Source organism: Rhamphochromis longiceps, linkage group LG12 (genome assembly GCF_057381845.1).
Source record: "Rhamphochromis longiceps isolate RC_006_pf linkage group LG12, R_longiceps_female_GT1.1, whole genome shotgun sequence".
Lineage (NCBI taxonomy): Eukaryota > Metazoa > Chordata > Actinopteri > Cichliformes > Cichlidae > Rhamphochromis > Rhamphochromis longiceps.
Window position 1 is genome coordinate 25,590,234 of NC_140568.1, and position 27,059 is coordinate 25,617,292.

General features: G+C 41.7%; 1 protein-coding gene across 2 annotated transcripts in view; it reads right to left on the reverse strand.

Annotated features, from left to right (window-relative positions):
* Positions 1-23,898, reverse strand: part of pip5k1bb (phosphatidylinositol-4-phosphate 5-kinase, type I, beta b) — a 32,389-nt gene extending 8,491 nt beyond the window's left edge. The window contains exons 1-7 of one of the 2 annotated variants that reach the window (XM_085425343.1): positions 23,700-23,898; positions 13,759-13,851; positions 13,596-13,658; positions 12,964-13,094; positions 9,838-9,955; positions 7,662-7,814; positions 6,205-6,504 (exon numbers count right to left, since the gene is read on the reverse strand). In XM_085425343.1, the coding sequence (XP_085281469.1) occupies positions 6,205-6,504; positions 7,662-7,814; positions 9,838-9,955; positions 12,964-13,094; positions 13,596-13,658 (765 nt within the window). In that variant the 5' untranslated portion in view covers positions 13,759-13,851; positions 23,700-23,898. Of the gene's footprint in view, positions 1-6,204; positions 6,505-7,661; positions 7,815-9,837; positions 9,956-12,963; positions 13,095-13,595; positions 13,659-13,758; positions 13,855-23,699 lie in introns of both variants that reach the window. The other variant, XM_085425342.1, reaches the window with a different exon arrangement.
* Between the last annotated feature and the right edge of the window lie 3,161 nt (positions 23,899-27,059).

Sequence of the window (27,059 nt, forward strand, 5' to 3'; positions counted from 1 at the left end):
AAGCGGCACACACTCATGCACACAACTGCAAGCAGACTTAATGAGTGACTCAAAGCAAACACAGGGCCTTTTCACCGATCACCCCCCACCCCTCTCTTTTTTCATATCAACTATTTGCATCCCCTCGCTCAAACTCCCCCAGCCTATTCAAACAGCAACCATTTTGAATAGAGCCATACACATCACGCTGCCTACAGAAAGCCACGACCGAGCATCCGGGCCCCAGTTTTCCCCGACGGACAATCAAAGCATCACAGCAGACAGAGAACACCCACGTTTGTGTGTTATTTATGCAAAATTTCTCCTTGTATTTTTTAATCTGACTTATTCTGAGGGGCATACCGGTACAGTCTTTAGTTCCTGCTTTCAAACACAACCGTTCTTGTCTCATAGTGAAAGTAATAATAATACTGCTCTAAAGCTCCCGTGAGACGCCAGCTTTGTCATAGCAAAGCTTAATCCTCAACAAAATTCGATTTTTCTCATCATAGTCTAGCCTAAAGCGCTCCTCCACCCATTCAGCTCTGAGCCAGTAGAGCCGCCCGACTTTGCACTAATACATCAATAATACACAAATACATGTGTTCCCTATTCATTGAGCAAGCTGAAGCACTTTTTCCAAGTATACACCGACTACGAGTCCAGTTCAAGAACGCTTGGTTTGTCGCAGAAGTCGTGATGGGGCAGAAAGGAACAAACACCAACCCGCCACCTGAGGAGGTCACAAAAGCCACAACTCAAATCCCGCAACACACTGTCAGTGTTGGTAATTTAAGATCTTTTCTTCACAATGGGTAAAAAAACGGTATGAAATGACACAATAAAAACTGAAAAAAGGGCTTGATTCAGAAAATGGCCTTGATTAGAAAGAAATCTAATTTAACTTTACCCTTCGAATGATTCAAACATAACACATTGTGATCTGAAACTTTAAAAAGAAAAGTCCCACAGGGGTGTAAAGTAGGGTGTAATGTTTTCATATTCGTACTGCTCTCCATGACGTCACGACGCCACGCAACGAGTGGCTTCAATGACTGCTGACAAAACGGCTGTAAGAGCAACACACTTCCTGACCCGAGTGATCAACTGAGCTTCCCTCTCTGTAATATTTGTTTTCACTTGTCTACCACACTCTGCTGTATTCTTCCTATTTTCCACTGACCTGTTAATTCCACAAACAACATTATTTTCCATATAATGGTTAATTTAATGGCTAAAAATAAAGAGAAAATAGATGAAATTTGCTCTCTGTGCCCCAAAACACTTTAATCACATTAATCAACCAGTCGACAGCCAGAAGGGAATCAATGTCTAACCAGAATAATTGCAGACAATCACATTTAATTCACCTGTTAATAGAAAAAAGAAAAACATCTATTTTTTTACCCTGTATTTCCACACAGCGGTCATTATAATTCAAAATTACTCCCATTACAATCCATCTATCACATGTTCATGCCTGCATTGCACTAAATCTTTCCATTTCTATCCTTGTTGGTGTCTGAAATTCAAAAGCTTGGATTTTAAAATACACTTGCACCCGCTTTATTAGGTACACCTGTTTATCTTCTTGTTAACAAACATATCTAATCAGCCAATTAGATTCCTGTGACTCAGTGCTTTCAGGAGCTGAGGCATGGCGGAGACGACAAGCTAAAGTTCAAAGTGAGCATCAGAATGGCGAAGAAAAGCGATTAAGTGACTTTGAACTTGACATGGTTGCTGGTGCCAGACAGGCTGGGCAGAGTTTTTTTGGAAACTGCTGATCTGCTGGGATTTGCCTGCACAACCATCTATAGGGCTCACAGTGAATGGTCAGAAAGAGAAAAAATATCCAGCGAGCGGCAACTGTGTGATGCCATCATGTCAATATGGACCAAAATGCCCAAGAAATGTTTCCAGCACCTTTGTGAATCTATGCTATTCTATGGCACTTCTGAAGGCATACAGGGGGCCAAACCAGTACTAGCAAGTGTATCTAATAAAGTGGCCAAAAGTGTATATTTCTTAATGCTTTTTTGGCCCGAGTTGCCCACAAGATGACAAAGTGTTGACAGCCAAGCATGTGTTGTGAAGAAAAGTCTCCTAACAGCTTGATTTCATCTTCAGCATCACAGTCATTATGTTTGCCTCACTGCACAGTCACTGTAATGTGACAGCAATGCTCTTCACCACGCACACACACACACACACACACACACACACGCACACACACACACCCACCCACCCACCCAGAGTCAGACTGGTAGATGCACACACACTCTACAATAAACCCTCTCTGTCTCACTCTCTCTGTAGAGTAGAGTTCAGCATGAATTATTAATGCCTCGTGTTGTTTTGGCATTTGGGGGAGTATCAGGGGAGCTGGAGAGTAATGGAGAGGAGAGACTTAAGAAGAGAGCACATTTCTCGTATCGGTTATTTCTGAAATGTCACAAGCATTGCTCAAACACCATTTCTTCTTTTAACTAAACTGACTTTCCACATTCCCACATTCCCTGCAGGATCTGGAAAAACAGCTGAACATTACTTTTTTTATCATAGCTATTAAAGGACAACTCTTTCTTCCACTTCCTCGTTCCCTCCAAAGCCCCCTATGCCCCCTGTTGCTTAGCTTCTGCCGACCCTTACTCTGCGTTCTGGTCCGCAGCCTCTCCTGCGGTGACGGGGTTAGCTGCTTACTCATGGAAATGGACAGAGATTCTGCTTAGAGGGCACTTTGCTTCCCGCTTAGGAGGCAAACGCAGGAAGCCATGACAATAAACTATACAGCACAGTCTCTGTAACAGCTGCTGCAAAACAGTCCAACTTGCATACACCATATAGGTTTTATAAACTATATACATTAATTTTATACACACACAGACAGCCAGTGCATCTCTGTTGTACTTTGAGCTTGTGAACTGCTTGCGTGCGCTGCCAGGTTAAACATTAAGAAATCACTGAATTAGCCAGAAGGGAGGATGTCGGTGTCAGTGTGCTTAAGAAAACAGAACTTTGAGGAAGTCAACACACTGGTTAATGATAATGAGAAACACTCTAACCTGAGGAGATTACATAAGGCTCTGAGTTTATGGTAGCCTGACTGTAAGTCAACATCACAAGACCCAGATTTACCGCAAAACTCGAGATAATGTTTGACTTAAAAGGAGGGAAAGCAAGAGGTGATCACACCTGTTCATGCAGCAATCCTGTAAGAGGAATCAATTTCCCCTAAAGAGGAACAAAAAACTACAAACTAATGCAGCAAAAGATTTTCTGTAAAACTGAGCTACCCATGTCATTACTTGTTTTCTGAGTATACAGAAATTAGAGGACACAGATTGTGTTACATAATAGGCTGATTTAAACACACAGCATCCCACTATTCATTAGCTTTAATTCTTTCAATAAAAACATCATGTTTGTTTCCTCCAAATAAAAAACTGAATCATTTACCTGAAGTTTGGTGTAAGGGAAGTCATTAAGTTGTTAGCTATATGGAGCCTCACGAGGTTGCCAGGTCTGGCAGGTTGGCACGACTCAGCAGGAACTTTGCCAGGAAGTCTTTCTTTTGCTGTTCCCTGAACTCATCTGATGTACCCATCAACACTTGCTGTAACATCCAGGTCTATTTCCAGGTTAAATACAGCAGGCTGTTAACATTTTTTTTTCCCCCAAAAACAACGATTGAGGTCTAGATTTTCTGCACTTTGAAATGGCCCTTAAAAACATAAGTGGGCAATTAACTTTCCCAAGAGACCACATGACAAGCTGGGGCTGTTGTGAAGCGACACACCAAAAAGCCCAACTCAATTTTACTTATTAATTTTCTTTCTTTATAAAGTGCTACTAGAAAGAGTCGTCATTACAGTTAGACGATGAAAATGTGACACAGTAAAAACGTCAACATTTAATCACCATTTACTCAACATTCCCCAAAACAACTGTGAACTGTATGCGCATATTTTTGCACAAGACTTAACTTTATACAAAATACTGTTGCCATCTTGCTTGTAGGTAAATGAATTAATCTGTGTTTTTTTATTTCTTTTTTTTTTTCCAGTGCAGTAAAACTAGCTGGCTTTGGTCTTAAATAAGTGCATTAAAATCATCAGATTCAGTGTCTAAAGTTGAAATGTGAAGGACAGTCACAGCGACAGCAAATGCAAGATCTGCCTTCTATTCTGCATCTGAGAGCTCTGGAAAGTCTGTGCCTTTCTTCTCATAATGCTCTTGACTTTCTGGTCTGAGGTCCCATACTCTTTCCCCAGGCTGAGCCACCTGACAGCTGTGTGGTAGCCTATGTCACCATATTTAGTTTCATGTTCCTTCAAAAGTGCAAAAAACAGTTCAGCGTTCTCGCCCCCAATTAACTCTATTAGTTATGAACATGGTTAATTTTTAGCACCAAGTTACACACCTCCTGCTGTATCGTACAATGCTAACATATGAATTTCAGTTCTGGGTTCAGTTCAGTTACTTCTGTCTAAATCTGCCTTCAATCATTTTTAAAGTGTCCAAATCTGAAATTTGTCAGATTTGGACATAACGTCTGCCAGTTATCTGTGAACAAATCACTCCCTGTTACAGTCCCTTTCACTAAGGTCATTCCTGCCAGCTCCTCTGTAATATACTTGGGATTTACCTAAAATAATAAGTAACTGGCCTGTGTAATTGTCACTGGGTGGGATTGACACAGCCCTCACCCAGAGCCAAAGAGAAACACTCAAAATCATCTCTGTGTGTTTAGTCTCAGAATGGCGATTCAAATTGTACTCCTCAAACACACAAATGAGCTCTCCACAAGCAAAGCACACAGTCTTACCTCTGACCTCAGTAAATACATACTTACATACATGTCTTGTTAAAAAAAACTCTACACCCTGAAACTGTCTTTTTATTTTATTTTTAGTGCGAGCTGACATTTACATATCGTATCATATCTCTCATAAGTGTTTCCACGAACATGTTCACAGTGAAGCTCCATTTGCTTGCACACATGTACATATATAGATTTTTAAAAAAAAAACAAACAACAAAACCCCAAAGGTGACTTTAAAATAAAAGCACAACTAACTAGAGGCTGTCCGATGCCCAGGTCTGCTCTAACCTGATTATCTAGCGTTTGATCATGGTGTATAAATAGCTTCACAAATATGCCACCTCTCTGTGTTTAGAAAGGGTATTTTCCAAATGGAAACTTCTGCTGTAACCGACAATGAGCCAAAGGTTATGTATGCTTAGTGCTTTATTAGGGTCTTAATTCAACATTTCAGAAAGCTCTAATGTAAAAAAGCTTAATATACAGCCATTTGTTTTATGAGTTTATGGTGCACAACGCCTGAATTGTTGCCTTGGGAGGGGAACAGAGGCTGCAGACATCAGTACCACTTAAGTTTTGTGTCTTTTGCTTTTTAAAACCTAGAGGCTTCTTATTTAATCACAGCTATGGCCCACAAATCTGAAAATTTACTGTATACGATCCATCAGGCTCCATGACTAGCAACAATTCTTCCTAACTAATGTAATGCAGACAGACAAAGGGATATGAAAGGATGAAGTTTATGTGTTTGCAGCATAACGTTTTCTTTTTTTAAAGATTTGGTGAATCGCCAGAGCACAGCTCATGTCTCTTATTAAGCTCAAACTATCCTCCTTCAGTTGAACAATTTCACGGTGTCTGCATTAATACAGAGAAGAATGTGAGCCTTTAGATTGGAAGACTATCTTTGGACAGGGCTCTGAGTCTCACGCTACCAGGATCATGCCTTAATCACATTCAGTGTTTGGAGAGCTGTCACGTAGTGAAACATAGCCGTGCAAGGAAACAAGAACAGAGACCCGAGGCAAACTGAAAGTTTAGCTGAACACATTGTCTTTCTCTCTGTGGCAAAGACAAGGAAAATTCTCTTTTCAAAATATTTCGTCCCATCTAGGATACGCACTTATTATCCCAAAGCAGTATATAATGTGATTAAGTTACAAGGATGCATGTTGCTGGTGTTAGAATACATACCAACCCTTTAAAAAGATATATTTTCTCACTAGACTAAGATTTCCAGCTTGAAAGGATTTCACCAGGAAAGCGCCGTGCTATGAAACCAAAATGAGATCATCCTAGACTTCCTTATTTGTTGTAGGGAACAATAGAGAGCTTCCTGTCATGATACGACTGCCATTTCAAAGCCAGTCTGTGAGAAGAACATCCATAAAACTACCTACCCGACAGTCTCTCTGCAGAGTCTTCATGAGGTTGTTGTACGTCTCGGTGTCAAAGTAAAGCCCCTCCTCGTGCATGTCTTGAAAGTCCAAGTCTTTGTAGGTCGGACAGGCCTTCTCTCTCTCTTTCCTGGACGCTCGTCTCTTATAGGTGGATCCCTTCAGGTCGTATTTGTAGTGCATTTTGACAGAGCGAGGCAACACATTGTTCATCACCACCAATCGGATGTTGATGCCTCCAGACTGGATGCAGTACAGGCCGTAAAACTTGGGAAGCAAAGTGCGTGGATTCTGGTTCAAGTTCTGTGAATTTAGAGAAAGCACAGGGGTCGCAACGACGTTGACTTTTGTAGACTGGGTGCATTTTTTAAAAGATATATTAATGTGTGGGATAAAAGGAAGCAGTTTGGTAACTAATTTGTGCATGGTCAGAATTATATTGCAGATAACTGTGACGTACCTACCCCAGATAAGGAGCTCTGTTAGTGTTTGTAGATAGAGCTATAAATTGTGGACCATCTGTTTAGTATTTATACTACTATAAAAAAATCTGTAGCTCCGCTGATTTAAAAAAAAATAAAAAATAGACCTTTGCAGAGGACTTTAAACTTGTGCAAAGAGCAAACTTCTGTGTCAGACATATCTGATTTTCATGCCAAGAAGAGTGCTGAGTCTTCTGTTACGGCTCAGAGCACAGCAGTTTTCAGTGGAATGGCACATAGTGCCCAGTGAGCGTGCTTTTCGATTTTGCTATAACATTCAAGGAGTTGTCCAAACTGTCTCCCAAAGTTAGACTGCTGAGGGAAAACATTCAATAGACAACTCAAAATTTTGTGAGTGTATTTTTTTTTCCACATTAACAAAGTCTTGGCTCAACACCTTCAATTCTTGCCGGATATGGTTCCCTGCGACTTTACCTTCTTCTCCAAAAAGAAAACATTCAAGTGAAGGGTTGCCGTTTTGACACAGTGGATCAGATCTAAAACACACTACTGGAGCACAAGTTTAAGTGGTCAGAACAGCACTTCTATGAAAGGATATATCTAAAAATAGCAAGCGGTGAATAGAAGTGGCGAATTGCTGCAGAAGAGGACTAACTGGAAGGGGAAGACTGCGTATGGTTTAAACTCCATATGTGGAAAACTTGGCACCATGTACACTCCATGCTTCACTGATGTCAAGCAGAATGTGGATGCAATAAATAAAAACATGAATAACAAAATGAACTGATCAAATTTTGGACTTTTATCTATGCAACTGCCACTGTCCTCAGTCAAGTTGAATTGCTATTCAGGCTCCTAGTGCAGGAGCTAAAGGGCATTTTCACTCCATCTCATTTTTGCCTCTGACGCATCTCATGAGTAATCACTCATTTAACACCGAGCGGGTTTTAGACACCAATCAGCAACAATTTTCACATGCCATCACGAACTGTAATGAAGTAACATTAAACTTCTCACCATGTAGTATCCAGGTAGCAGCCTCTGGAGAAACTTGGCCTCCTTGTGCTGAACGGTTTTAATGATGAACTCATCGTCGCTGGTCAGGTAGAAGAGAGAGCCGCTGGCCCCGGGGTTGACCAGCTCAATCAGAGGCTCGTTTACCAGGGAGTACTGAGGAAGAGAGCCATAAACATTTCATATCTAATACATCAAATTCACAAATCAACTCTTTATGGTATAGCTTTGCACGCAGCAGAGCAGGAAACAGAGGTCCCTCGGCTGGTGCCACAAAATTGGAGGGCCGCTTTTGTAATGAAAAATCAGCCCCAAAGTCTACAGTTGTTCACATGCTTATCGGAGAAAGCTGTCTACATTTGTTTTATTGTTCCATTAATGCCAGCTCTGCTTCACATCAGTCTACTGTTTATCTGTTTGTCAAACTTTATAGGCGCCCACGGACATGTGAATCTTCCTGCTAAGAAACGAGAGCCTCTGTCCCGCAGTGCCCATCTACATACAAGAACCCGCAAGACTGTAGAGAAGCGTTAGATATTAATCAGTGCATTATGAGAGCCACATTTTCAAAAGAGAGAAACACTGGAGGCATCCACTCTCCCTCTCCAGAGACTCTTCCACTTGATGACCATCCACAGTCATGTTGCGTTACCAGCACAAACACATCCACACTTTATTGCATTTGCACTGAGGCTGGCTGTGTATGCGTGTCCACATTCTCTCTTAATTAGACACCGCAGTGTGGCCTCCGCCTGAATGAATTCATCATCACCTCAAGGACATCAGTCATTAGCACTACTCCTCAACGCTGGCGGGCCTTATGCCATCAACCCTCTTCGGCCTTGAAATAACTTTTTAATCTCCGACTCTCTTCTGGAGCTTTTTGTCTCTCATTTATGCAGAAAAGAATCTGGCCATCAAAAGGAACAATGTAGCCTGATGGGTTTAGGAAAGACTTCGAGGCATAAGGAACGCAGGAAGATGCCGCCACAGCAGGATAAAGGTCAGAGGAAATCACACCTTTTTGAAATCTAATTTTATTTATATACAGGTAGAGTATCAATTTAGCATTAAATTAGAACTGTCAAACGTTTGAAATGAACACCAAAGACTTCAGCCAGGGAATATTTTCACAGACAAAAACACGTGCAAACGAGCAAAAACAAAAACATGAATCACACAAAATGCTTCTGTCTAAATGTCAAAATGTGCACCTGTGAGTCTGCTGGGAAATCACTGCATGTGTGAGGATTACAGCTGTGCTAATGAGGGCACATGCTCTGTCATTATTAGCTCCAGTATCTCCACCACCCCAATGTTTTGCCTTGACTTCACCCTCCTGGGGACTGCAGCATTACTGAACCTATTGGATTCTACATTAGTCAGCATTTAGTTGGTGGAAAGAAATTCCAGACAGACAAAAATAACGAGGAATTCTCTCTTCTTTATCAGACTTACAACTGATTATCTATGTCAGTTTGTGACGTGTGCATGTAAGAACCAGGTGAATCTCGCTGTAACACAGGAAATCTCAGCCTGTGTGGTTGTTTCTTTGGCTGCCCACTCCTCCTACACAACCAGGGAGATGACAAATCAAACTTGGCATGTAGAACATCTTAAAAATGCATCTACGTCATTACGTAGACTGGCAACCGCCTAGCAACAGCCTTAAAATGATGCGATTTCAGCATTTATGCCCCTGTAACACCTTACGTTGAATGTGAAGCTATAGCACCTAGCAAGCAGTTAGCTGAGCTTTGCATCGAGGCTGGAACAGGTAAAAAAATCAAAATCCAATGTCATAGATCTCACCAATTTATAAAAATGATCTCTGTTTAATCTCATAAACAGCAGTGAGTTTATGCGGGTTATGTGCAGGGAAATACTGGGCAGGCAGTCAGTGACAGGAAGTGACTCAGCATATTTTCTTAAATCTCCTTTTTTTTTTTTTTCCTTTAAGTCTTGAAAGCAAAAACTTAAAATGACCTTTTTTTACCCCCTTGAATAGGACCAGCAGGTTAATTTCAGTTGCTGTGCTGAGAAATGAGAGTGCACTAGATTTGCTTCCTGCGGCATGGCTCCATACAAATGAGGTGGTGATCCAGACGGAGCTGAGGTCTGGATTATGAGCATGAACACAAATAATGACCTGCAAGGTCTGCCAGGTTTTTAGTCTTACCAGGTAGTCATCTGGCTTGATGCCGAACAGATCTCTGAAGTAGCGGAAGGCCAGCGGGGCGTACGTCTTGAAGCGGAAGTCAGGATAGTGATGTGCTGGAGTCAGGTTGCTTCCCTCACTGGTAATATTTGACCAAGACAAGATGAGACAAACACACAAACGGGTATATTAGATACATCTTTCAACACTAACTGACATGAAATTTAAAAAAGAAGCTTTAACATTACAAAAGGAAACATGTTAGTGTCAGTAACACAGATGCATTCTCGCGCCCCCTGGAAAACTGGCACTACTGCGGGAAATGAACACCAGCACCTAATCTTTGTGCCTGGTATCTACGCTATTGACTCTGGGTAATTTTATCAGAGGGCCCTTGTATTTTCTTCCATTCCTGCTTGAACAGGCTTCAGTAAGTCCTCTATGGGAACCCAGATCCACCAGCATTGTGCTAACAGAGATAGGTCTGTATAGAGTTCTTCGCCTGGAGACTGAAGATGGCTCTAATTACTGGATCGAACAATACCAAATAAAAAACATGCACTTCAGCTCAAATGGGGAGAAAATGGCTCAAATAAAAAGGTTTAAAACCAAACAAAATGAGACACAATAACCTGCATGTTTTTTTTGTTTTTTGCCAAGCGTGGAGTGGGAGACGTTTCCAGACGGGCTTCGACAAAGGCTGACCCTGTTTCTAACTAACCTAACCCATAATCCTGTAAGCACATTGGATAAGGGTAGCGTGAGTCAGCCGTCGAGTCTTTTTTTAAAGCTAAACTTTCATTGGAATCAGTTTTGTAGTTGCAGAAATAGGTTAATAAAGGTTTTGTTTCCCAGGGCACCTCTAAATCTGGTTACTTGGAAGCTGCTCTGGGTAGAGAGGCCCTTTTGTTGTTCCCTGCGTGTGCTATATTCAATGACACGGAGGCAAGGCGCAGGTGTAACACTATATCTGTGATCACGCAACAATGGCATTTGAATGGTTTGTTTAGTGCGCGAGGACAACGGGAATCATTTGCCACTGATTGAGAGTCTACTTAAAAGAAAAAAAACATTAAGCAACACAAGCGCCCGGAAAAATTTCAGTCTAATCAGGGATTCATCTCCCTCTCTGTGTCTGCGTGAGTCTGCGGAAAGGTGTGAGACAAACTGAAAATTAAGCGTGTGGGAGTCAAAGCGACATCTCCGTTTCCATCGTTTAGTCACTTGTTCAGGGTAGTCCTGCGGTGGGAGGAAAGAGAAGGGTTTGTGTGCGATTACAGAACAGAAGATAAATGCTGAGGGAAAGCAGAAAGAATAAAATAGGAAACTGTTATGTCAGAATAAAGATGTAAGACATTCATTTTCTCCCCTCACTCATTACACTCTGTTTGTTCTGTCTTGTGTAATTTTATTTTCTTCCTAACAACATGGCCTAGATTCTTTCTCCCCCTGTGAAAAAGGTGGCCCTGGAGACTGCCACCACTTTCATTTTAATTCAAACTTGGGCTGGATGAAACAAGCCTCATTTTAAACCAATTGTCGCTCGTCATTTTGCGCTTCAGAGCCTCAGCTAGTGTTGCCAACTCCTCAGTAAGGAAAATCGCTATTGGTTGTCCTAAAAGTCGCTAGAAGTCGCTAAATGATGTCATCGCTTAATTTGCATAATTGGTCATGCTAATCTAAATTGTAACCTATGTTGTTGGAGAGAGAAATAACATCGTGGAAGAGACATAAAGTGAGTAAAAACCGTCCTAAATGCATTTAGAGTTTATTTAGAACTACAAATTAAATTTCTTTTAGCAATTATTGTTTTTTTTAATGTCACAATTCCAGCCCTGCTTCTTTACCCGGGCTTGGACCGGCAAAAGTGACCCGAAATAGGCACTCTGGTGGAGTTACTTTGTGTGTGTGTTTATAAGTAGTTTTAAACCTTGTGATCCACAAAACAGCATAAGAGTAAAAGAGTAAAAGAAGAACTGACTGCGTTACAGCACCCGCTGCTTGTTGAGAGTAAAAGCGATACGCGCTTTCACGTCTGTTTTTAGCGACTTTTTTTAGAAAAAAAGTCGCTAAGGGGTCTGAAAACTCGCTAAATATAGCAACAAAGTCGCTAAGTTGGCAACACTGGTCTCAGCGAGAGATGTGGAGTTTTCATCAAAATCTTGAAAGTCATCAGGGCCTTTATCAGTCAAACACAACAAGAGCTTTGTTTGGCTGTTGCTGAGGAGCAGGACTGGTGTGCGTGCCAGAAGGAGGTTTGCATAAACCATGCCCAGTTTGCATATCCTGGTGCAGCATCTCTAAGGTAAACCACAAAGTACATCCTGATAGGACTGTAATTCTCCTCCTGACGTCCAAGGGTTAAACACAACATTGAATGACCTTGGATGTATTTACACTGGGATGGACAAACAGCAACTAATAGACATCTTTTGCTCAGCTGCTCCTGATTTAATTTGTTTTTGTAGTTCCTCTACAGCTCTAAAAGAAAACAAAAACTGATAAAGTATGTGCCGCAGCATCAGCTGTGTGTTAATAAACCATATGTGTGGACATAAGGCAACACTTTCGATGAATTCCTCATCCTGCTTTAGATTATATAAAGCATTTCTTTGAGCTGATGATGTAATTTTGAAGATAGCTCAGCGGCGCGCCGCCGTACGTTTTGCTCTGTGGCAGTTAAGAGGCAGACAGTAAGCTGATTCCACAGTTCTTGGCAAGATAATCCACTAGAATAGTTTTATCCCTGCGTCATGACTTAGACTAGCAAAACTGTTGATAAATGATGACGCTGGCAGTTTGAGGTGGTACCACATTTTCTTTGGAGTGGATTTCGAGCGCATGTAGTTTCCACCGAGCGGGATTAATAACAGCGGTTAATGTTTTTCATTCGAGATCCAAACATATAATATTTGCGGAGGCCGTCCAGGCGAAGCGTGCCCTTCACTCACTTCCCATTCATTCATTCACAGCCAACCTACACACAGTCTGTTTTTACGAAGCAGCTCTCCTATTCACCAAGTCCTGCAGATAAATAACCTTGAGCTTACGCGACAAGGACGCAAACCTTCAACGCACAAAAACACATATGCTGAGAGAGTGTTTCTGTGAATGTAACACTGTGGATGTGCGTGTGGGATCACTGACCTGGGCAGAAAGACACTCTCCACCACATAGAAGTCTTGCATAAGAACATCTCTGTCAGGCTTGGAGGTGAGGTTTCCCACTGTATAGCCAATACCAAGCTGAATGGCTCCCTTTAACGCCGAGGATGTGGTCTGGATGGGAAATTCGAAAAGAAAATATCACATTAGTCTAGCCGTGGCACACTTGCTCCCTTGTTTACCCTTTGATTTGATTTGAAATATGAGAATTTCCACACAAACACATCCAACTGCACTTGCAGACTTGGACACAAATCCAGTTTGTGTTTTTATTGCATGACACCTCTAAAACATATTTCCCCAAACCTGAACAGAGGTAGCTAGTATAAAGAAATGCATTATGGGTGAATCTTAAAAAAAAGAAAAGAGAGAGATGTTTCCATAAGGAGTGACGTCTACAGTACAAGAAAGAAAACAAATGTACCCAGCACTTGACTGACTGCTGGCAGCTGGCTGTGGGAGGGTCACGACATAATGTGCTGCAGAAGGAGTTAAGGGACTCGAGTGGCTCAGAAGCAAAAGCTGACTCTAAACAGCAGCATTTCCAAGTAAATGTTAAGGGATCGTGCTCATATTCATCATAACATGAAAATGTTACCAAACACACTCCTTTACCTTCTTGTAGGTTTTCTCTGAGCTCCGATTCCCTCCTGTCCCATTTTCTGTGGCCGTAGACATCTAAAAGTGACACAAAGTCATTCAGGCAACAAACTATAACACCGTAATTCTTGTCAATTGTCGTATCACTCTAAAATTTACTGAGCAGTCAAAAGCATACCTTGCTTAATGAAAAGCTGTGCCTGACGAGCAGCAATCAGGGCAGCAGCTCTTGATTGTCAGGCTGAGCAATCATCAGGAGTTGTCACAGGACCTTCTGTAAGAGAACGGGTGCCCAGTAAGTTACTATAAAATATTTTTAAAAAGGCACTGACATTGCATTAAAGTAAGTGAATCTTGCTGATTCTGCTAATCTCCACCTGATAAAAAAGGCACTTTAACTCTGATAGTCACTCCTGACTCATGAGATGTACATCTGTGTTTTGTAATAAACATCAGAGTTCTGCTCGAGTGCCGTGTTGGAGAAACAGTCCTTTCCTGCCTGTCACTTCAACACCTCACAAATCACAGCGTGCAGATACAGAAATCTTGTTACACTTTAATCTAATCGCCGGCTTCTCTGTTTTCATATTGCCTCCATATTCAAGACTTTGTACGTGCAGAACAACACCTCATAAAGGAGTGGAGCTGCACAGCGTGTCACTGCCCGGCTTACAGCTCATCCAAGTCCTCCCTGAGCCACAAAGCACCAGTCTGTCTTGTTTCTACGTATGCTCTCCATGAATTTTCCACTCCTCCTTAAAATGTGTCTGTTTTTCTCCACTAACACTCCCAGAGAAAATGAGACAGAGTGGCGTAAGTCATTTAAATGTTGCCTCAGGACACACTGAGAAGAAGTGAGGAGTAAGAGCACTTGCAAAAGTTGGACTTTGACAAGCTCTCGCAAGGCTGCAGTCACCACATCACCTGCATATAAATGCGCCTGCTGTTACTGGAGCTTTGAGTATCGCACAATGTCTTGCTGCCCTCATGCCCTGCAGTCACCTGTTTTGTGACCAGCTGTCACATCATCATCACATCATCGCCATGCAGTGGAACACTAATTGAAAAAGTCTTGTTTGTGTTTGGTTCTTGCAAAGTAAAATCCTCGCAATATGTTGCACCTTTGTTGGAAATAGTCTCCAAATGGAGTAAGGTGCACTTGGACGAAAATACGCTCACACGCAGAGATTCAGATATTGAGAGTGTAGCAGACACTCAGCTCTTATCTCCAGACTGGCTCCTAATCTGCACACCAGCTTCTCTGTTGCTATAAACACATAAGAGACAAAAGCACAGACCACAGAGACCATCCTGGATAGAGGCTTACTCGGTCTTATTCTGCCTCTGTGAATCATTCATAGCTTTTATATCACCTTAAAAACAATTTCCTTCCTTACGAAAAGGACACGAGCACATTCGCTCACACAACAAACCCAATATGGTTTTTTGTGCGAGCTCCTGTTTTTTGTAAAGCTCACGTCTGTCATAAAATCCTGTTATTGATCTCGAGCCTCGTCAGTCAGTGTAATGAGGTGTTGATCCACCTGAGCCTTTACACTATGTGCCCTGAGCCTGAGGAATGTTAATAAGCCCGTAGGCAGGCCTGTCTGGCTCTCAGCTCAGCACCGGCCTGAGTGTCAGTGTCAAAATGAATTGTGCGGACCTCTCTTTCGCTCTCTCTCTCGCGCTCCAGCCACCTCTCCCTCACCTGACCCCACAACCCAGCTGGTACTCTAACAGACTGCTTCGAGAACAATCCACGAGAGGCCCGCAGCTGCAGTGAACAACAGCAGGTCTCTTGTTCACCTCTCAACAAAAGAGAGGCAGACAGATGGTCGGTAAAAATGAACGGAGGATCCTAATCAGGAGCGTCTCACCGCTGTCAAACACTCCCATCCCATGGTAAATGCCACTCACACAGGACTCTAACGAGGAAAACAAGAGTACACTGTACACGTGTAACACAATACCTCGTGTTTCACAATTACATTAGACGACCTCGCTAACACAAAAACGCAGCTTTGTTAAATCAATGCCTCTGGTAGACAGTGGATGTGGATATTTGTGGTCTTGGGCGAGAACCAAATGGGGAAAGTGATCCAACGGGTCAATAAAAAGGAAACTTAGTACATGAAAGCCTGAGTCTGAATGGAAAACTCACACAGGCGTGTGCATAGGGAGTTGATATTTCGATGCCTTTGTGAAAAAGCAAGTAAGGTCAAAGATAGTCTATGTTACGATAAGACTTTGCAATGACCTGAAGAAAATTCCTAAGCAATGCAGGAAATGTCATTCCAGGATCAGCTTTCAACAACTTGATAAACTAAACGCAGACATTAAAGCCATTTAGTAAAACATTAAACTTTTTCCCTGACTTACCACAACTTCATTATGAAACGTTACTTTTCGAGCACCGTGTCCTTCCCTTCTTGTGAAGCTTTTTTTGTTTTTGGTTTTCTTTCTAAAACTTTGCATTTACCTCTCATCTCTCCCTGAGCCTCACTGTACGTAAACAACTCCATTCCCACTCGTCCCTACAGCCTTGTCAGAAACTCTACCACCCTTCAAACAAACACACTTGAGTGCAGATCAAACACTGGCTCTCATGCCGTATCTCCTCCGCGGCTTCGGGGTTATTGCCAGGGCTGCCATTCTGCCCCTGTGGAAGTCAAATAGCCACTCTGCAGCCAAGGCAGTCCTTGAAAGGAAAATATGTTGCAGAGAGCAGACGTGGGCTGTCTGGTATGATGATTATGCAGATTGAATAAATCTAAGCTGTCAAAAACTCAAAGTAGCTGTGCTAATATTCCCTCAATGATCCCAGCGGGCAAACCAGTAGTAATAATAAAGGCAGTGGTCAGGCAGATCAATCAACACATCATTAACCATGCTACGGAAATTATACTCTCTTCAAAATGATCTATATCTACCAGTGCCCTTCAGTAGAATAGCTAGGCTAAAATTAGGACAATCTGGATCACAATCTTTTTCAAAACCATCTGACTATGACTTCAAGGCTGTGAGGTATTCAGTCAACAAGGCTCCCACAGTCTCCATCTCCAGAGATATCACATATGGGTTCCTTTTGCTCTGCTTCAGTCCCCGGATACTATTGGATTACTGCTGCAGATTGGAGACATAATGGAAAATCAATAGCAGAGCAGCAATGCTGAGCTTCAAGGACTGGGCTGCTGGGCTTTCATGACCCATGCAATCCCACAACTCAGATGTTAGATAAGCACCGAGATCTGGATTTGGGTGGATACAATCAAGAAGATGCACGGGGAGCCAGCTTAGTCAGCCTGAAGGGGATCAGCTTCATCAACTTAAATGCTCTCATCCTTCACAGAAACTCGGGATGTAGGGCATTCAAAAAATATATACTCAATATTCCCAATAAATACACAGAGAAAAGGCTCATTGTCTGTATGCATCTGTCATGTGGGGCAGTGATCATTATACTTTTGATACCAGTGCTCTTTTGGTGTGTCAGTGTGATTACCTAAGGACTTTGTTTCCCCCATCTTGATACAGTAAGGCAGACAAAGACCATAACAGCAAGGAAGAACTACAGTTTAGCATGTATAGATACATATAGGTTTTCTGGTCCAATGCACAGCCACACACACACACACACACACACACACACAAATACAACAGAAGAAGCCATTATAAAAGAAGCCAGGTATCATTTTGACCTGTTTTTGGCACGTTGTGTTCCATATTTTACGACGTGCTCTGGAGGTACGTTTCTTTTCATCTTTGCTCAGATGTAAAAGCTGTGATGCTGCTTCAGAGTAGTGTTTGTCCCTGAACACCAGGCACTATGCAGCACTGCAGAGCTTTCCAAGTGTTTGCGTATGTGTGCAGCAGGAAGGCTACATGATGAAATCAGACTAAAACGGCAGCCCACAAAGATGGCCGACAGGCTGGAGTAAGATACAGGTAGGCTACGTGACTTTTGATGGCAAAAGTGGCCAAAAAGCGTGGCTAAATGAAAAGACACAGGTCAAGCTGAAAGAAAATATTTCGGTTAATTACTGATATTAAGCCTGTATGTTACCATGAAGGGGCAACCTCCAGGCTGAAAGCCACCATCTCTGAAAACAAGTCGATTGAAATTAAACTTCCATCTTAAAATAATCAGCTGGTACAAAAAAACTGTGACAATACTGACCTGGATCTCCAGAGTTTGTGGTGTTGGTGCCTTTTGGAGCATTTTCAAGGTGAATATCTAAAACTAATATGGCTTAATGTGCTGTTATTTATATTAACAGCACATCAGAAAGTGGGCTCTTCAATTTTTTTACTCTTTTTAAAAATGTTTTTGATGTCTTTACACTAATTTGCAAGTACAGGTATTGATGGCTGTGTGATGCACCACAATACAGTCTATAGGTGGAACTTGCTAACATTAGCTGATAACTGAGCACTGCAGTCTCCTGTTAAAACATGGTCACCTGGGGTTCAAAACAACCAGGACTGATTGATAAAATGTGCTGACATTTTAAAAACAGCACTCCACTACCCAACGAAGAAAGCCATAGTGGCTATGGCCATCTTTTAGATACAGTCTATAGTAAACATGTGCATAATGTATTAGATGTTGATGGAAAGTAAACACTGAACACTGAGGTCTATTCATGAGGTTTACACTGATAAAGTTACCAGAAGAGCTTGTTTGGATTACAAAATAACAAACACCGATCTGTTTTAACATCTTCATGCTGCAAGGAGAGCCCTGACACAAGTGTAAAAAATGGGAGCTCCCTTCACTGAAAGCAGCTACCATCAATCACACAAGACGGAGCGTACAGCGTGTACTGAACACAGCATCCTTCTGAATCCTAAAAAAAACATGTTTCAGTGAGCTCGGCAGTGTGCATGTGGGCACAGTGATGTTCCCCTGACCATGCGTTCATCTCTAAACCTACATTTTATTCTGTGGTGTTGCATATTAGCATGGTGTTTGACCTTTTGATGACAAGAAATAAAGCAGAAAAGAAGGCGGGTGGGATTACACCTACAGAGTGGTCTTACCTTTGAAATGCAACATGAACAGAAGAAACAAGCTACACGGGGCGAGGGACGTAGGACAAAAGATGGAGGACAGCGAGAGGCAGAGATTCTGAAAAGCTGTCTTGTAAACGTGTAGTCGGGAGTTATATCAAGTTTTATTCTATGTAAACCCCTTTTTCTTGAGAGAAGAGATAAATCTGTGGTAATAAAGTCACAAAAAATGTCTCCATTTCATTATATAAGATAACTTGAGCAAGAGGAAACCCAGGGAGAAGATTCGGTCTATTTGTAATTCAGAGAGCGTCTCGTTCTAGCTCCACTCCGCATGAGAAGCTGTGAGGAGGAGGTCACCCTCTGTGTCCAGTGTGTCACATGATTCGGCTGAGGGCATGGGGGAGGTGGGGAGAAACATAGAGATGAGTTAATGGACAGAAAACAGAGACAATGTTCTTTAAAGACACAGAAGCAGAGACGCTGCTCCGATGGGACGGTACAGTACAGCACGGCTGTACAGAACGTACTACAGCAGGCTTATTATGCTTAACTACCAGTGATAACTAACCACAGCGAGCCTCTGCTCCCAACGTCAAGGCCCATGGATATCGCTACCATATGGAACAGAAACAATAGGAGACAGACTTGCCCATGTCAGTTTTACTAAAGCCTGCACTGTAGTCCAAAGGTCCTCATATTTCCCTTTAAGCCGAGAGAAGCCGTTTTATTACCTATGCATATCACAAACGTAAATGCTCTACTTCTGAGAATCCATAAATGATGTACTTCTCTGAAGTAGACTATCACATGATTAAAAGGGGAGTATATGGCCAGGCCTTTATTGACCTGAAGTCACAGGTTACTAAAAAAATAAATAAATGAATGAATTTAAAAAAAAAAAAATAGAAGATTTATACTTTGACGACCGTCTCCATCCTCTCAACTCATTTCTACTTCCTGCCATCTCGCTCTGGCGCTCTAGTGTCCCCCAAGTGGGCCTCCGCAAACCTCGTCATTATCAGGGCATGAGAGTGGGAGGGGGCCACAGGGGACTCAGCCGGCCCAAAACAACAACAACAAAACATCACAACCTCCAAATAATTGGAATTCCTGCGATGCTGCCAACGGATCGCTCTGCCAGCAGCCTCCAACCGGCCAACACAACCACTAATGGTTATGCAGTGTAGAAGAACTATGAGCCAATTATGTCTGCAGGTCTCCTTTTTTTCCACTCTTTCAAAAGCTGGTGTTGACGTGCCGCTCGCCCACAGAGATGGGAATTCCCGTTTGGAGGTCATTAAGATCAAAACGATAATACCGGGAAGTTCTGCATCTGCTGCAAAGTACATGAAGACACCATCGCGGCGATGATCGCTGACGTTCTTTTAAAGATTGTCTCTGTATTTATAAGTATGAGGTTAGAAAGTCATTTTAAGTTTGTAGTAAGTTTGAGTTGGTCGCAGAAGCTGTGACATCCTGGCTTTTCATCACTAGAACGGCTGCCACTCAGCAGCATCTTTTCATCGTTCTTCAAGCAATAATTACAACACGCTGAACTTCAAACCACTGACTTAGTGGGGAAACAGCAAAAAAACACTAACATGCTTAAAATAAACACATGCATCACATTTATATCCAAATAAGATCCAACACTTCGATCAATTTAAATGGAGGGTTGCACAAAAGAAGCTAATTCAAGGCTATTTAAGTGGTTTAACTAAAAGAGCAACAAGGATGAGGGTGACGATCTGGAGATAACACATTAACGCTTTGAATATTGTGAGGTTTTCTTTCCATTCGGCAAACAACATGTGAATGTAGCTGAACTGTCATGAAATGCAAGTGAAGAGATCTACAGACGCCTTTTTTAGGGCTCCATGCCTAAAATAAATGATCAGATGGTACAATTGATGATGTGTCCCTTTAACTATCAGTTTGACTTATTTCACTTTGTATGAGAAGAGAAAAACTAAACTAAACACTTTTGATGCTGTGGTCTGCCAGACAAACCTGAACATATTTAATAAATTTGAACTTTTCTGTTCCTATCGCATATTCTCTTTGCGGTTTTTCCTCTTTCTTAGTTCCTGTATCTAACAAGTCACCTGGGGAGATGATTACCTCTTTGCTTATAACTCACAAAGTTTAAAGGGTGTGGCACAAAAATAGATAAGAGACTCTAGATTTAATGTTCTCACTGCCGCTGGTGGCCGTCAGTAGCAGGCCTATGTGGTATGTGCTGACACGAGTGGAGCCTGGCCAGTGAATGAGGACAATAAAACAGAACAGAAAGAGAGGGCGAGCCCACACTCTGCTCAGGAGGTCATGCTGGACAGACGTATGGAGCCTAAACCTCCAAATATGACTCGAGTGTGTCTGACTGGCTTGTTTGAAGGACATACATTGTTTTATTCACCGTCATCTGTATTATAGATGGATACCATTTAGCTCATTTTCTCTGTCCGTGTTAACTTCACAACCAAGGAGACTTTTTAAACCCGGAAACTTAGTGCATGTCGGATATTTAGACTCTAAAATGATATCATTATCTGCCTCAAACATGTACAGCCAGACTATACTAAAGATACTTCAGCTCTGGTATTTGGTCACTTTGACCCAGTGTATTAAATTGTTAATTTAGCAATTGATTAACCAAAAAGACCAACCAATAAAAAAAAAAGTAAATAAATTTCCAAACAGAAACTTTGCTTTGTAGTTTTTCTACTGTACTAGAAAAACTACAAAGCAGTTTTAACCCCATGAGGAGCTGAAGGGCAGAATACTGCTCTTCACTACACTTACTTCAGTACTTCACAAGCAACAAAGCAGGAATTAGCTTGGATTTCGCTACAGCGGAGCATTGAGCAGAAGCAAGAAAAGGCTGACATGGTGTCGGATAACCCAAGATGACAAACTCCAGAAAGAAAGCAAACACTCCCGTTATGCTTTCAGCTCGTTGCAACTGGAGCGCAGCATGTTAGACAGCTTCAAAACAGACTGCAGACAATAGTGAGGGAGGATCCTCAGAGAGAAGAGCTAGAATGGCTGTAGTGGGAGGAGAGGTCGCACTGAACACACACAAACATTACCAGGTACCAGATTTCATTTTCACAACACAGTGAGACTTTTTTTTTCTCTAATCTGAACATGTCACTCAAACCATTATCTGGAATGAGAGTGCTGCAAGCTAATGTTCAGACCACTGACTTATGTAACTGTCTTAATGAGTCTCATATGCCTGTTATTTTGGTCATATCACTACTCGAATCCCATGGTACAGTACGATCACAGTACACACAGTGCTCTTTGACCCATAAATCACAAGACTGAACTTAAAAACCCTACAGCTGGTAATTGTGCTACCTTTTTACACAGGGTGCTCATATATTTGGGGAAAAAAAGCTGTATGAGCGCCCTGTGAGGCCCCTCTGCAAACAAGTACCTCTGTTTAATTACTGAAGTAAGAAAGAATCTGGTAAAACTCCAGGGAAAGACACAAAACTGCAGAAAGTCACAGAATCATCAAATATGATTTGTGTTGACAGTTTGGGCTTCGCGGTGCTGAGGCACTTCTGTTGCCACTCAAATGGAAAACATTATGTAATGCACAAATGCTTTTCACTCTTTTCAGTGCAAAGGCAGCAGGCAGCACAGGACAGGAGCACAGGTGTTACTCCCAAGGAGAGAGCAGGGGATTTGCATGAGCCATTTTCCTGTCAAAAATCCTGCGGCAAGCTGGTCAGCCTGGACAAACCCCACCTGTCTCCCAGTCAAATGAAGCAGGAACAGGAAGTTAATGAAGAGATTACACATTTATATATAGATGCTTTGTCTTTGTAGTATAGGCCGGCTTGGAGCTAGTCAGATTTGACTGATTATTCAAATTAGCGTCTAATTTCTGCAATATCTCAAGGACCAATGAGAAGATATTTGAGCAGCATTTGTTGCTTTATGAACCACAACGTGAATAACACCAGAAGCATTTCCAAAAGGAGGAATTTATCATCAACTGCTCCTCATAACCGAGAGAAAACTGCACTCTTATACTTTCCATGTGATTATTCACAGCAACAAAGCAAAACTCAGTGAAGTCAATCATATATCACGTAAAAAAGAAACTCGTTAGCTGAGCCGCAACTAAACAGTATCTAAAGCAGCCTACAGGTTGTGGCTCTTCTTCTTTTGGACTCTTAAAACTGTTTCACAGTGGTCGCAGCTCAGGCCTTTGGTGTGGAGGCGCATCGGGATGAAAGGGGCTGTCTGTGAGGAGCTCAGCTGCCAAATACCAGCAGAGAAATGTAGCACCTCGCTGTAGAAAGAGCAGTGAGAACGTGACAGATGCTGAGGCGCGGGCCAGCACGTACAGAGAGAAATTTGGTGTTTTGCATGTCAAATGCAGGAAAGGTTCCTGAGAATTGTATCCACGTGCCAGGCCATGAAATGTGGAAATCTAATTGTCGTTCACCAGGCTCTCAAAACACACACAGGAAGTTAAAAAGATCACTTCACCCATTAACTGTCATCACATTTCGAACCACACTTTCCTTGCTCCATCCTCAGCTGCACAACTTCCAACTATGCTTGCCTCATTTCCCATCAAACTGTCTGTTTCTCTGTAAATGTGCAAGCCCAGGCTCACATGTGCAGATACATGAGGGGGGGAAACTTCATTTAATAGAAAACAGCTATAAAATATATATAAAGGAAGACAGAACTGTAGAGCAGCACTCATCTAAATAAAATCAACAAGATTTACATTCAGAGTGAAGGATGGAATTCACCTGATGTCACACGTGAACTTAGCATGAATATGTTAAGAAGATCTAAAATTATGACTCTTTCGGCAGAACATATCTTTTCTTTCTTTTTTTAAACTGAGTTATTCAGAGAAATGACACCTCCACCTCTTTATCAGACAACAAACGGAGCAGCTGGCTGACTCGCACACCTGCAGTTGTTCACCTGTCGTGACAACACCTGAGAACTGACGCTGTGAGACACAATGTCCACAAGGTTGTAAAAGATGTTGGGTGAACATCTGTGTCGGTGGCTACTGTCATTTTGTTTTCGTCTGTACGAATCTTTGGTGTGACGCATCAAACTCACAGTAATCGTCTTCTTCTTCTGCGCAGTCTTGTGGAAATATTCCCGTCTGAGCGGCTGCTGCAGTCTTTACCTTTCTGTTTCTTCAACGCGACTAGCCACCGATACAAAACTGCGGTTTAGAGTAGGACACGCAGCGTTTATTTCCACCGCAGGCTGGCTATGAACTGAGTCCTCCTCCTCTGCCGAGCAGACCTGTGTCGTGTGTCTCTGCCTCCCAGCCCTGCCTCTTTACAGCCGTGCCATTCAGTGCGCCACTGGATTCAAGCGAGTACGAAAAGTGGCACGAGCACGCCCTCTGCTGGCAGCAGCAAATCTCACAGTTTCGTTAAGCATCAATTTAGATCCAAGTTCAGCAGGGGCAGCAGGTGGTGCTGTGTGCTGGCACCATCCACCTTCTAGCAAGAAGGTCCAGGGTGGAGAGTTTCAGTGTCGGCTGTGCGTGTTTTCCCCGTGTCTGCGTGGGTTCCTCCCCAAAATCCAGAAACATGCACGTTAGGGTAGTGATTCTAATGTGAGTGTGTTAGCCCTGTAACAGACTGGCGACCTGTCCAGGGTGTACCCTGCTTCTCGCCCTAGGAAAAAGGGATGGAAGTGACATTAATATAAAGTTATCTTCAAATTCACTGGAGGGTAACTCATCCTGTTAACAAATATTTATTTATCGAAACACACATGATAAATCTTTGCGGTCAGGCTGGGATGCAGTGCTGCAAACATCGTCTGAAAATTTGCATACTTCCATCTATACAGAGTGTGAATGCATTTAATGTTCACTCAGCTCTCAGCGGTGTCTCCAGAGCTGTGGACTTGTGTTAGGTGCACAGTCACAGCAGGCTCACTGAAACATGGTGATATTAATATGAATGATATCACAGTAGAAAACAAATAAATGTTAACAGTTGTTTTGTTTTTTTTATTTTAGTAACCTTTGTTGTTGTTGATTCTGTGGTGTTGTGTATAGGAGCAAACCAAAGACCAGCAGCCCCCCCCCCCCCCAAAAAAAAAAAAAACTGTGGAAACAAGAAGTTGATATTTACAACTTCTAATTACACAATAAATAAAATATGTTAAAATTTAGATCTCACCTGACTATCATCATATTACAAATATTCTGGCCATCAACAAAGTTAGAAGCATTAAATTGGCATAGTTTAAAAAAATGCTGTGTTAGTAGCAGAAGCGATTGTTTTATTAAAAAGAAAACATGTATGAGAAAGTATGGCAACTAAAATCTCCACCACTTACAAACAACACATGTCACAGCTTAGGGTGACTAAGGGTGTGGTGGAAAGGGAGAAACTTCATTTAGAAAGAACAGCATCAGTTACTGTACATTTAAAAGGTACCCGAGGATTTTTGTCAATGTAATTTCTCAGTTTAATTCAAGTAAATGGCTCATTTATGATATCAGCTAACCAAGAACACCACACAGAGCTCAGAGATCCTACATAGACAGAAAAGGATTTACCAAACCCTTCAAAGCAAATGTTTGAACTTTTTTCAGGTAACTTTCTTGAGTCATTACTGACTGACATATATGATACTTGACTACCCTATTTAGATACGGGAAATTGTTAAAAGTCTGGAATGTCTTTGAACACTTTCCTTTCAACAAGTTTAGTTAGTAATTTATTTTTTAGTATATCACTTTCTGATGGTAACCCACTTTCTCTTTAACTGCTCAATCTAGCACTTCTTGTTTTGCTGATAGTCAAAATATGTTAAATATGCTGTCAGGTGTGATGTAAATCTATCTTTCTATTCTTATTGGTTCTGGAAGAAAGCATCATGTCACCCAGTTATTCCTGGAAGAACAGTCAATTCCAGGAATGCTGGCCTACTGAAATTACTCCAACAACTCATCCAAGTTGATACCAAAAAAAAAGAAAAAACCCTTAAAAAACAACACAGAGCAAAATCTAAAGAAGTGCAGGCCTCACTTGTCTCATTTATAGTCAGAGTTTATGATTCAACAATAAAAAAAAAGACTGGGCAAAAATGGCATCCATGGGAGAGTTTAAGGAGAAAACCACTACTGACCAAAAAGAAGATGAAGGCTCATTTTAAATTTGCAAAACAAAAACAAAAAACCCATCTGAATGATCCCCAAGGATGATTTGCTCTAAGTGATGGGTCGATGAATTCTGCTCTCAGAAAATCCTCAAGGAGAATGTCCGGCCATCAGTTTGTGCCCTGAAGCTCAAATGCACTTTGGTTATGCAAGGACAATGAAAAAACAACAGACACTTTTATGGTATTTTCATTTTAATGGAGAGAGACTATGAAAGAAACATCCTTAAAAGCAAATTACATCCAAATGACTGGCCCTAGGGGTCAGTTCATTTATCTATGAAACTGAAAAAAAAAAAAAAAGTTGTTCACGAGGCTCATAAAACTATTAATGATCCATCCAATATCCTTTTTCCAGAGCACAAGTTCTTACCCTTATGGAGCCCAAAAGGTTGATTCTGTTCATCTGGATGTTTCAGTGAGAGAAATGTTTCATCACTCATCCAAGTGTTTCTCCAGTCTCAGCTGACCACATCTTTCTCATAGTCATCCTCACATCATGAGGTAAAATCTTGCATCGTGCTCCAGACTGAGGGTGTTTGATGGTCATTTTATATTTCTTCCATTTCTGAATAATCGCACCAACAGCGGTCTCCTCACCAAGCTTTTTGCCGAGGGTCTTGTAGCCGCTTCCCGCCTTGTGCAGGTCTACACTCTTGTCTCTGGCTCTGATGGTGGTGAGGCTGGAAGGTTTCTAGAGCTCTGGCTGGGTTGTAGGGGATCAAATAGTTACTTCACTCAATGAAATCCCAATCAATCCATAAATTTTATATAATGTGGTTCTCCCCCCCCCCCTTTTTTTTTGGTTGATATTCTGTCTCTCAGCATTGAAATGATGCTGCCAAAATATTAGAGACTTCATTTCTTTGCATATGAACAAACTTGCAAATTCAGCAGGAGATCAAATAATTATTTCCCTGACTGAATTTGTTTTTCTGTCAGATTTGGAGAAACTTGACTTCGGTGCTGTGTCTGGTGAGTATGGGTGTATTGTAAAGCATAATTTAACTTTTTAAATTTGAAGTATTATAGATTGATACAAAAGAATATTGTTTGTGTTTTTGGATTGCGTTATCAGCAGTACTCCAAAGTGTCCACAAGAGGTCTCTCAGTTCCACAATAACAAATCATAAAAGGTTGCATACAGCAGAAAACACATCTGGTAAAAGTGTATAGAATGGTTTTATAGTGGGCCACTTGGCCTACTTGGTACTGAGAAATGCCCACTAGAAGAATGGCCACCAGGGCAAAACAATGGTTTTGACTTAATCAGCATTAACCTCGATTAAC